At 41.4% G+C, this 12526-nt stretch overlaps 1 protein-coding gene across 2 annotated transcripts in view; it reads right to left on the reverse strand.

Moving 5' to 3' along the window:
- The window catches only part of prrx1b (paired related homeobox 1b), a 24300-nt gene extending 11992 nt beyond the window's left edge, over positions 1-12308 (reverse strand). Inside the window, exons 1-3 of one of the 2 annotated variants that reach the window (XM_015041226.1) lie at positions 11688-12308; positions 7236-7411; positions 2566-2747 (exon numbers count right to left, since the gene is read on the reverse strand). In XM_015041226.1, the coding sequence (XP_014896712.1) occupies positions 2566-2747; positions 7236-7411; positions 11688-11934 (605 nt within the window). In that variant the 5' untranslated portion in view covers positions 11935-12308. The remainder of the gene's footprint in view (positions 1-2565; positions 2748-7235; positions 7412-11687) is intronic. The other variant, XM_015041225.1, reaches the window with a different exon arrangement.
- Positions 12309-12526: the final 218 nt, after the last annotated feature.

Below are 12526 nucleotides of genomic sequence, written 5' to 3' on the forward strand. Positions count from 1 at the left end.
ATCAGAACCAGGTCAGAGCCGGGTCAGAACCGGGTCAGAACCGGGTCAGAACCGGGTCTAACTGCACATTTAGCAGCACAGTGATGCTATTAAAGCCTCTCAGTCGGTGAAGATTCACTGATTCTGAACAACAGCAGAACAAACTACGGATGTTTTTCACCAACAGGTTCAGTCGACATTTCCTTCTGATTTTAATCGGCAGGTGTAACGAGGTCTGGTTTTACACCGAATTATTTTCATTCAGTTGGTTAGAGTGGAGATGAAACGGAAGATTAGAAACGGATGAATCCAGAGTTAAAATATAAAAACCTTTAACAGTTATCCTGATGATGAGTTAAAATATTAATTATTTATAAAACCGACACCAACAAGATGCTAAACTTATTTCACAAACTAAAGGCTTTAGTTTAGGAGTTCTCTAATATTTACTACTTCATCTGTGTAATATTAAGACTTTATTCTTGTAATACGATTATTTTCATATTACTAAGACTTTATTCAGGTAACATTATATTAAAGATTATTGCAGAGCAAATAAACGCCACATAGTTTTACTTATTTAAGAATTTGCACAACTTTTTGACTTATATGCACAATTTTCTTATTTGCATTCATATTGTTTTTGATGGCTTTCAACATAATATTACAACTTTATTCTCACAATATACATTTTTCTCATAATATTCTACGTTTATTCTCGTCATTTACAGAAATATTCTCCTAATCTGACCGTAATGTTGCAACACCTGGACTGAGTTCCAGATAGAAACTGTTGGACGTCGATATCGACGCCTTTTCTGTTCATCTTTATGAACTTTGTTATGAATAAAGCTTACAGTCTGTTTGGCCACAAACCTTTTGGCCTTTATAATTCAGACAAAGTCAAACAGTTTGGTTCTGAAGTAGCACTGAGACTCTTCCTGCACATTAAAGGCTGATGATGAAACGTTTTCAGCGTTTTTATAGAAATAGTTTCTGTGAGCTGCAGCTGAGTTCAGACGGATCAGAGGAGATGAAGACATGAGGAGGAATGAGGAGCATGTTGAGGCGGCGGAGCGGGAGGAAATGAAACGATAACAGAGCGAGACGCCGCCGCAGCTACTGAAGCATCAGCTCAGCCTCTTCAGCCCAGAGATGTTCTGCAGAACCAGAACCAGAACCAAGATGTTCTACAGAACATTTACTGAACTTCTTCATGCTTCACATTTCTCCGGCTCCTGCAGCGACGCTTGATAAGAAAACACGCAAACGTTTTCCATTTTCTTTACACAGAATGTGATGTTTAAGACTCATCAGACCAGAACTGGTGTTGAACTTGACTTTCATCCTCAGACCTGAGCAAAGAAAATGTTTGTTCGTCACTAAATGCTGAGAGAACGTTTATAAAATTACTGGAACAAACTAAAGTTTTTATTTTGTTTTATCAAATCTTTCTCTGTTCCTGGAAATGTTGTATTTAGTTAGTCAGATTAATTTAGCCGCTAAGCTAATAATAACATGCTAGTAGCCAAAGCATGGATGATACTCTGTGTTAACAGTTAGCTTATATATTTATTGATCCATCAAATCCAATCAGATGTAAACAGATTTTCTTTGAGGAATAAAAATAGTTTTTTTCTGGTTTTTATGCACAGTAACCAGGCTAGCTATCTTTAGCTGCTTTAGCTGCTTTAGCGTGCTAACAGCAGCACACAGTGGTGTTCAAATAAACCACAGTGCTTGCAATCACTAGTTTTTCACAACTCTTTGTATTCTGAATAAAGCTTGAAGAAAAATGATGACATGTTCCTAATTTGCAGAAAAGAGGACAGGAAAGTTTGTCTGTTCAGAAAATGTGCAGCATCAGCAGTTTTACCAAAAACAGCGACTGCTGAAGCTGCTGGTGTGGGACGGACATTACTTTAAACACAACCACACTCATGAGCATTTATGCTTTCAAACTCAGCATCAACATATGAATTAGTGATAAAAACCGTAAAGTGAGCAGCTTGTTGCTGCAGCTGATGAGTTTTGGATACATACTGCAGCCATGTTGAATTCTGAAGTTGGAAACCTTTGACTTTCCAGCACTAACGAAGGCGTCGTCATTTTCTCATTGGTGAGTCCTGGTTGTACTGGCTTTACCTTTGGCTGATCACTGGTCAGACTGGGAGCTTTCTCTGTGTCCCAGTTAAACTCCAGAGTTAGCTTGAGCCCAGCTACCGGCTAACAGAATATATCTGGATCCCTGTTGAGATCATCCGGTTCGGTCTGATGAGGTAAGTTGGATATAAAAGAGGTTTCTCAACAGTAAAGACCTCAAAATCCAACATGAGCGTAAAAATCATTCAATTAGCATCCCTGTCAGTTTGCATTTTATTAAATCTCTCCAACAACCACCAGTAAACACATTGTTTGGATGCTTAAAGTCCAATAAACAGACACTGTTAGGGTTTACGACAACTGGGAGCCATTAGCTGCAAAGATAAAGCTTCTAATTTAGTTTTTAACTGCAGTGTACTGAAGTACAGCACCAGGGAAGAATCACAGCTTTGGGTCGACTCGGGTTGAAGAAGCAGACTGTACCTGTAGGGGGCAGCGCTGCCCCAGGACAGGTAGTCGTTGGGGCGCGGTGCGGGGCGTGGCACGATGGGCTGCTCCACCGCCGTGACTTCTCCTGAGTAAGACTTGAGCAGCGAGGCGTTTTTGCTGGCCAGCATGGCTCGCTCATTCCTGCGAAACTTGGCTCTCCTGTTCTGGAACCAGACCTGGAACGACAGGAAGACAGCAGCAGTGAGACCAACCGCGCATCGCAAGCCGAACACGAGCAAAACGGCTGGTTAGAATGCCCCAAAACACAGCAGCCACGAGACAAAACTGGGATTATGGCTTAAAAGCATTCTCACAATATTTCTATGTTCTGCTTTTTACCTTGTGGGCAAATAAATTGAAAAATAAACTTTAAGTGACTCAACATTTTCAAAAAAACGCTGTTTTCTCATCATTGTTCTGAAAACTTTCAGTGAAGAAGAAAAGGTTCAAGAAACTTGGCTGCTTTCTATAAATCCCAAACTAAGGACTTTCCTCTTTCAGCAGCTTATCTTGACAATCACAAGATTAACTTCAGGGATGTTTCAGGAGTAAAGTTGGAGATTTTGACATAATCTTTAGTTTCATTTTATTTTTGAATCCTATAAAAGCTGTGAGGGCTGGAAATGTGCACCACCCACCCCTTAAAATGTAGCTAAAGAGTTAGCATCACTCACCCTAGAGCACCAATCATAAAGTTCCGCTAAAGCTAAAGCTAACGCTAAAGCGCTACACCAACACAGTATTTAGAGAAAGCTAAGACTAATGCTCAATAAAGTTTCTTAACAAAGAGAAATGGAGGAGAGGAAACAGAACTTTTCGTTACTCACTTCAAAATAAGAGCATAAATATATAAACATTCAACTACATGAAGGATTCTTAAAAGTTAATAACCAAAACCAAAACTTTATTCAGCTGAAAGTTCATAGAGCATCCAACTAAATCAGTGCTTTGGGATTTATCTGGACAAATTAATTTAGGGGAGGCTAAGTGTGCTAAAGACTTTCAGAGTTAGCAAACTGCTAAAGCACTAAAGGAAACATTAGCTCTGTACTAGCAGATGAGTGGAAGTGTTTCCACCCTGATGATGGATGGATGAGGAGCTGCTCGCTCGACTCGTCCATGAATTCTCTGATTCTCTGAGCTAGCATGAAATGCTGCAGCTAACATCCTGAGGACTTCCCACCGCTGGATATCTTTTACTTTCTGCAGTAGTTTCAGGCTTAGCCAGCCGTTTTTTGGCTTCAATGGCAGAAACGGCTCAGAAACGCGCAGAAAGGAGCAGCAGGCCAAGCGGCCCAGACGGAGTCCCAGCGCCCGGTCGGATCCTGGCCCCAACAGAACAGCCTTTTCATATCTGGTTCCCGGGATTTCGCTCATTATCTGCAGTTAAATTCAGCCGCAGAGACCAGAGCCATCTAGAAGTTTAAATCATGACATGTGAGGAGGTTTCTTCCTCCTCCTCCAGGCCTCATCAGCCCGGCTGCCTCCGTCCTCGGCGAAAGGCGATGACTCAAAGCGCGGACTGGGGGGGCCGGGATGTTGTTTCTTGCTGTGAAATCAAATCCATTATTAGAAGCTGCCGGCGCTCACAGGGCCTCGCTGACGCACAGCCTCTGGAATGAGTCTCTTTTATCAAAGGATTTCTGCACATTAATCACAGATGTGCAGCTCCGCTCGCGCCAACATCACCATTTCCTCCGTTTCCCCGCAGAAGAAAAACTTTCAGTGAGCTGCGAGAGAGGAGGTAGAGTTTATCTGCAGCTTCAGACCAACAGGAGGGCTGGTTGGTTGTTTTCCTGCTTTATTGGCTGCAACCTTAATGCGTTTAAAACAACAGTTGCAGGAACGTTTTCTGCAGAGCCGTTTTCCCAACATGTGTTCGTCGCCTATAAAATCTGTTTTGCTCCTCGCACGATTGCCGCAGCTGCAGCCGAATGAGTCACAAAACTCTCCTGACATTTGGATCTTAAAAGTCAAAATAATTCACAAAATAAGCCTGGAAGGGTCTGGAAACCAACAGGGACGTTAAGGGCTTGTTTTCAGAGGAGGAAACGTGTTGATATGAAAACATCTGACACTAAAACCAGAGACAGCGACTAGATTTCTACAGTACACATCACAAAACGGCCTGCAAAAAAGGAGGAAAATATTCTGCTATTGTTTATTTTGTTTCTACTATTCAAGTAAAAAGTGATAAATAAGTGATCAGCAGGTGATCAGAAATGTGAGGAATCGGTTTAGTTTAGTTCCTGGATCCTCTCAGTTTGGTGCCGATTTGAGATCAACGTGTTCAAATCAGCACCTCAAATATTCTCCCTTCAAATCGATTCAAACTGATTCACCGTCACGGCAGAGAGGCTCGATTATTTCACCAGGTATCCCTCCACCAATCAGGTGCAGGATTCTGTTTCTGCTTTTAGATACATTCCAGATAAAACTGTCAGATTTTCACACAGCGTCGCTTTAGTTTCACTTGTTTCTCTGAAGAAAAAGATAAAACAGGAAAAATATTTAAAATCTAATTAACACAGACAAGGAGATCCGGTCTCAGCAGAGGAGGGATACGATGAGAGGCAGCATGGAAATAAGCCCATAACGATGACGTCATTCAGTTTAAAACTATTAAAATAACCGACTGGTGTGAAAGTGAAGAAGCGTAAAAATCCTCAGCATCTCAGGCGACTGAAACATTTTGGAAAAATTCAGGATTTAATTGATAAATAAAATTGAATTAAATCTTTTCTCACCAACGTATCCTTCCACCAATCAGGTTCCTCAGCAGCTGCTCCTTATAGAGGTTTACTCATATTTACAGGTCACACTACTTTAACATGACTTATTTACTTCTTCTTCCTCCGTCTCCTGGAACCGGAGAACGCCCTCGGTTCTGGATTAAACGATTAGCTCAAAGGAAAACCTCGGAAAAAACCTGGAAAACTACAGATTTTAAATCTTTACAGGAATAATTCCCAGAGTCTGAAACAAACTCTTCTGACCAGCGGAAGAATACGTTCATCAAAACGACTGCCGTTCTTTGGCTAAGAAAATAGATCCTACACAGAAACAGAGTAAGCATTATAAAAATCTGATTTATTTGAGATTCATTTGGTTTTAGATTTTTAAGAAAAGTCTGTATTAATGTGTAGGGTCTATTTTGTTATCCAGAAAACATCAGTGTTTCTCTGCGTATCCTTCCACTGAGCAGGACTAGTTTTCTATGAGTTGGACGTCCTGCAGCTGCTTGTGTCAGGATTTATGTAGAAAACATGGAGAAACTTTTCACTGCTTGACTTTTACGTCACATATTTATTTAATTTTCTCTGCTTCCTGAGCCGAAGGACGCCTCGACGCCGCGGCCGACTGCGCCAGCAGCTTCATCTCCACACAAACAAACAAACTCCAGCAGGAGCAGAAATAGGAGCAGCTTTCTCAGGAAAAACTCAGATTTCCAACAAGTTCAAGAGCTCAAAACAAAATGTGGAGCAGCGAAAGGAAACATTTAAAGTGATTCCAAAAATGGAGCCAGAAAAACAGACAAATACAAAAACAAAGCTGTGTTAAAATCTTTAACAACTTTTACTCAGACTGATCTGTTTTTAGACAAAGAAATCTACATTTTATTATATATCCTTCCAACAATCCCCTGAGAAAATAGTGCCTCAGTCACTGCATTATTCCAGATTTCCAACCCAACTGATTGGTGGAAGAATACGTGGCAAAGTCACCATCAACAGTGTAGAAACACAGGCGTTATTTGGCTGACAAAGTAGTGCCAAATTAAATTAATATCTGATTAAAAAATCCTCAGTTAATTAATTACATTGGTTTGAAAATTTTTATCCATTAATCTTTTTTCATACATACAAAGGTTCCGACAGGAACCGTTTCCGGTACGCCCGTAAATCGGACGCACAGGTACATCCGCTAACAGCAGCGGTGATAAAGCTGCTTTTCTCGGTTCATTTCTGCTTCTAAACGACCTGATTGGACCCTGGACATGACAAATATTTGTTGTGTTCAAGTTGTGCTGAAAGGAGTTAGCCTATCAGTGAAACTATGCTATCCTAAAATAGCATCAATGCTAACATGTAGCAGCTAACACTAATGTTAGCGTCAGGAAACCTGATGGCTGAAGAATAGATTAAAAATTAACAAATATCTTTGTTGTTGAGCTCATGTGTCTGTTTTTCCAATAATTTAGCAGGAAATGTGGTGTTTTATTTTAAATAACTGGTAATTTTGTGGATTAATTGAGATTAATTAATTGCAGAAGCTGCCGATAAACATTAATGGAGTCCCTCAGCGGAGTCAGGATGAGATCTGGCCGCAGCGCCTCATGTGCTGCACTTTATCTGAGAGCCGCCGGGGGAAATTACACATCATTACATCCAGTGTTCTGATCGCATCCAGTCCTCACACACACACACACACACACACACACACACACACACACACCGCCAGATCCATGCAGAAGATAGAAACCTGGTGTGGCGGCAGGCGGCGTCTCTAATGAACCACAAACCTCTTATCGTTTCCCTGATGACAAATCTAAACATGTTAATCACTTTCAGCCACTGAGCCGCGTTATTAGCTAAATACATTTATCTGGGGAGTGTCGGCGGTTAAAGCGAACCACACCGGTGATTTCAGAATAAAAGCCTCACCTGGACGCGGGCCTCGGTGAGGTTGACCCGGCGGGCCAGGTCCTCCCTGACGAAGGCGTCCGGATAGTGCGTCCGCTCGAAGACCCGCTCCAGCGCCTGCAGCTGGCTGCTGTTGAAGGTGGTCCGGTTCCGGCGCTGCTTCCGCTTCTTCTTCTCCTCCGTGTTCATCTGCTCGTCTGCAGGAGGAAGAGGAGGAGGAGGAGGAAGAGACGGTTACCATGGAGATCATCAAGCGTCTCCGATCAGGTTGAACCGCAAACTGTCCTGTTGTATCTGAATAATTACTCAGTTTTATTGTTGCAGAATTTCAGATTTTTCCAAACGTCTCACCCAAAATGTTTCTGATCAATTTGAAGCAAAAGTGAAAAGAATTAAAAAACATTTTAAATCTGTTTCATCTTTGCTCATTCCGTAAAATCACAAAGAACCAAAATAAACGGAACTGGACATTCAGGAATGATTTTGGTGAGGACACTCATCAGAATCTCGACTGTTTGAGTTTTTATGATGACAAATTATGTTGTACAAATAAACTTTATTCATTGATCATGTTTAAAATATGGATATAAAGCAGCAATTGCTGCTTTGTTTCACTGATTAATTGCACTGAATTTGACGTGTTGGTTTATGAACAGAAAAAAAATCTGTTTTTGTCAAATTTTCTGTTTTTATTTTATTTTTAATCCCAAAAGTTAAATTTCCTGCAGATGATAATTAAAATATTCTAAGGTGTCTTTTATCTGAAGGTTGTGAAACATTAAACCGGGTTTTATTCAGCGGAACCGAGAAGAGAACCGGCTCTTTACATGGTAAAAAAAAAAGAACCCATAAATGTTTATTTAAAGCAACAGAACCAGATTTAATCTGATCCATTGGATCCCGCTTTGCTGTTATAGCGGAGTCATTATTTCTATAAGACGAATCAAACTCGTCTTAATTCGCTGTTAAATGAAACAACCTCCAGAACCGAACCGAACCTCCTGGTGAACGTTCCTGCATAGGAACCGGAGCCTGCGGCTCCACAACAAAACCACAAAACAGGACTTTCACCAGAGACGCGGCGTAAAGAGTCCTAATTACAAACAGGCAGGAACCGGGAACCCGTCCAGCTGCGGCCCAGAACAGCTTCACCGAACCGAATCTGTTCATCGGGTCCAAACTCAGCCGGACTGACCGGATCTAAACAGGAAGAACCTCCAAAACTTCCGCTGATTTCTCAAAATATTTATTTGTAAAAGTTTATAAACTCATAAAATAAATACAGATGTAAAATTTATTACGTTTTTGTATCCAGCGTAAAAATAAAAGAGCTGCAGCCGGGAGTTTCTAAAATATGAATTAAATTATTATAAACTTCACGTAGCGAGAAATTATTTTAAAAATATTTAGAGTATTTTGTTAGAAATAAAAACCTGGTTAACTAAATTAGGAATTATTTTAAAAATATTTTAATTTGGAAAATTCTTTACATTTTTCATTTTGTCATTTTTTCTCAACAATTTTATTTGTTTTATTTGACTAATTATTCAGAAACATTTCAGGTCTGATTTTGTTAATAAAAATAAATTTAAAGACTTTGATATTAAATCATTTTGGTTTTTACCACAAATTTAGTGTAAAATAAATTATACTAATTGGGATATGAGTGAAAAATTATATCAAAGCTGCTGAGAAGTTTTAGAGAAAAGAGACTGATGAGTTCAGAGGGAACACACACACACACACACACACACACACACACACACACACACACACACACACACTGTGTCATCGGCTGCCTGTTTGTTTTGCAGTCAGCAGGTTGAACTCAGGGCTGATTTGTTGTTTTCAGGTTTCCTCTCATTTTTAGTTTTAGCTTTTAGCAGGATAAAGTTTCATATGACGGATTTTCCTCAGGAACCTGAACGTCTCTTCAGGCTCAGCGTTTAAATCCGAACCGCTTTACTGATCAGAACCAAAACATTTTCTCCAAACATTGTTTCAAGATTTAACTCAAATATTTTTTCTTGTTTGTTTTTTCTTTTTAAAATTTGCTGTAGTATTTGTCTGTCGGGTGATTCATTTCTCGCTGACCTTTGACCTTTAACAGAAAGCTGCATATTGATTATTATAGATGTAAGGGAATATTCTCGGTCCTGATTTAGTGGCTGCTGTTCTGGTTCTGATCTGATCCAATTGGCTCCAGATGAAACTGAACTGATTTGTTTTCCTTCAGCTAATCAGGCTTTGACCTCTGGGGTTTATCTGGTGACCCCTGGCCGGGGGCCCGGGGCCCCTGCGCTGAAAACCAACAGATTAGAGAAATGAAAACATCATTTCCTTCAGCTGCGTTCCAGTCAGAGGCAGCCGGGTTCTGCAGAACGTCTGGATCAGAACATTTTCCTCTGAAGGAAAACCAGCAGCAGGTTTCATCTTCACCAAAAATGATCTGATTATTTTCTAAAATCACCTGATTTACAACAAAACTGGAGTTAAAATGAAAAAAATCTCCTTCATGGTAAAAAGTAAAGAATTTTCAGGTTCTATAAAAATATGAATATTATTATTTTGGTCAAATTATGTCTAAAAATAACCAAGATCTGAATTAAAAGGAAATAAACAATTTTATATAATTCTGGTTCTGTTTTGCAGATTTTTGTCATCAGTCATTTTTTAAAATAATTCAACAGGAAATTAATTTGACTGTTTTTCTGGGGTCAGAAGCTAAAACAGATTTTATTTTCCTTCAGCTCAATTTGTCATTTTTACACAAAATATCAAAATTTAAAATCATCATAAGCTCTAACTAATGTAACAAACATAATTTAAAATAATTATTTATTAAATCTAAAACTGTTTTAGTTCAGAAAAAAGGGGAAATTGTTTTTTTTTAACTTCTATTATTTCTTCACATTTTGGGGTAAAAACTTTTACTCATAATTCTCAGTTTTTGTTTTTTTCTACTAAACGCAGAAAAAGCTAAAAATAAATGTCCTGCCTCTGAATTACGCAGTTTGAGGCTAAAACTCAGCGGAGGTTTGATGTGCGGCAAAGTGACGCTGCAGCGGCAGAATGAGCCGCAAAATGAGCGGCAGATTGCTGCTCAGTGGAAAACTGTCCAATCTGCCACATGGAGGTTTATGAACTTTTAGTCTTTTTTACAAAAACGATTATAGCAATAAAAACTAAGAAGTAATAATATGTTATTGAATTAATTAAAATGTTTTAATTTGATATTTTTTGATAAATCTCTGAGCATCTTTCTTTTGGTTTGGCCTTAAAATTTGCACGAGAAGGAAAAACAGAATAAAACAATTACAAATATAATTTAAAAATATATTTCAAATATTAATGTTTGTATTTTGGCTGCAAATATTTGAAACTGAAAAGTTTGCGTCGTTTTCATGACGCAGCGGCTGAGCGGCACTTTGACTAAAAACCTGCAGCTTCAGTCAAAGCCATCCTCATCCTCATCTTCATCACGTGTGACTGCATGGCGTCATTTAAAAGTTTCTCCTGTCATCAATCCAGAACCGGAACCAGAACCAGAAGTGATATGACAGGATTAAATTATTTAAACGGCCTAAAAACATCCATCTGTTGCATTTATGAGTAAATATATGAAAAAGCATAACTTATCCCGCAACAATAATTTTCCTGATGATGAAAATCCAGTTTTTTAATTTAATTTATTTATTTTGTCATAAATGAAGAGCGGCTCTGATTGGCTGATCTGTGGCTGGACACGCGCGCTAATTATGACAGATGATTGGCTCGGATCATCTGAGAGTGTTTGACAGGCTGAAAATAAGCGTGAATTAACGACGTGACCCGCGCACTTCCTGCCGCACAGCTCTGCGCTTTCCCCCCCTTTAGAGAAATAACAAAAACAGTCATTAAAACCCAAAGCGGTTCCGTCAACTGGCGCAAAAGGAGAGGAGGAGAGGCGGTTTATTTACTCTTTCTGCGGCGCGCAGAGGAGGCCGAGCGGCGCGGCGGTTTGCGCCTTTAATGAGGAAGTTCTGGCGCTTTAATGCGCTTTTTACGCACAAAATGATGGAACGTTTAACTCCTTCCTCTCTCTGAAGTAAATAAACACCTGATCAGAATTTTAACAGGAACTGAGGGAAAACTCCGCAGCTCTGCGCCAATCAGGCCGCGCTCCGTCATCATGTGACTCATATTTTCTGAGTTATTATGTTGTTCTTTGTCTGCAGAGGAAACCTGCAGCGTAAATGCGGCCTGGTTGAGGTCAGCGGCGCAGATTTATGGCCCGGAGCCTCCCGCCCTCTCCGGGTCCACCAGCGCGCCGCGCGGACTTCAAAGCCCGGCTGAGGAGTAATGGCGGCTCTGCGGGGAGCCCGTCAGGATGATGCATGGCCAGGGCGCGCGCGCGCGGCTCCGCGGGCACGTGATGAAAACAGATGAGTTTAGTTTGCGGCTGACAGTCGGACTCCATCTGCGCACACTTACTCTCCTGCTGGGTGGTGTCGCTGCCGCTGGTCAGCCCCGGGGACTCCAACATGCTCCGCCCGGGCTCCCCGACGCCCTCGTCGGCCTGGGTTCCCACCATCTCCCCGGCCTCCTCCAGGTCCAGCAGGTGGCTCACCGAGAAGTTCTTCTTGGCCTGCAGGTTGTCCAGGTTCGCCGTGATGGGACTCTCCAGCCGGTTCGAGATGGCGGCCTGCCGGTCCATTACGTGCGCATAGCTGGAAGTCATGGCGCAAACGCAGGAGAAGCGGAAAAGGCGCAGCGCTCAGGAGGATCACAGCGAGCAGATCCCCGGAAAGCAGCCGCACTCAGACTGGGCTCCGCGGAGCTGTTCACATCCAGAGGAGCCGCGGAGAGCCCGAACCGAGTCCCGAACCGAGTCCCGAACCGAGTCCCGATCAAACCCAGAGCGACCAATCCATCCGGCGGCGCGGCGCGGCAGAGGAGAGGAGAGGAGGGAAGCTGGAGGAGGAGAGGAATCACAAGTTCTGCTCCGAGTTGGACCGAGTCACATCTGAGCAGGAAGAGCTGCTGCTGCTGCGGGTGAAGGACGGCCAGATGCGCAAAACTGGCCGAGGCGCGAGGAGGCAGGACTCTCTCTCTCTCTCTCTTTCTCTCTCTCTCTTTCTCTCTCTCTCCCCCTCCCCCTCCCGCCCTGTTTTTAAATCTGTTATTTCTGACAGATTCTGCTGTCACTCAGCTGAAACATAAATCACTAAAACAAAAACTGCACCAGCAGCCATCATAGTTTTATTCACTTTTTTTGCAGCCATTTTGTTTTCACTAAAGGTCCAGAAACTTCGGACCTTTGGAACAAGAAG

This window comes from Poecilia latipinna, unplaced genomic scaffold (assembly GCF_001443285.1).
Source record: "Poecilia latipinna isolate Pla-1442-1.1 unplaced genomic scaffold, P_latipinna-1.0 Scaffold543, whole genome shotgun sequence".
Classification (NCBI taxonomy): Eukaryota; Metazoa; Chordata; class Actinopteri; order Cyprinodontiformes; family Poeciliidae; genus Poecilia; species Poecilia latipinna.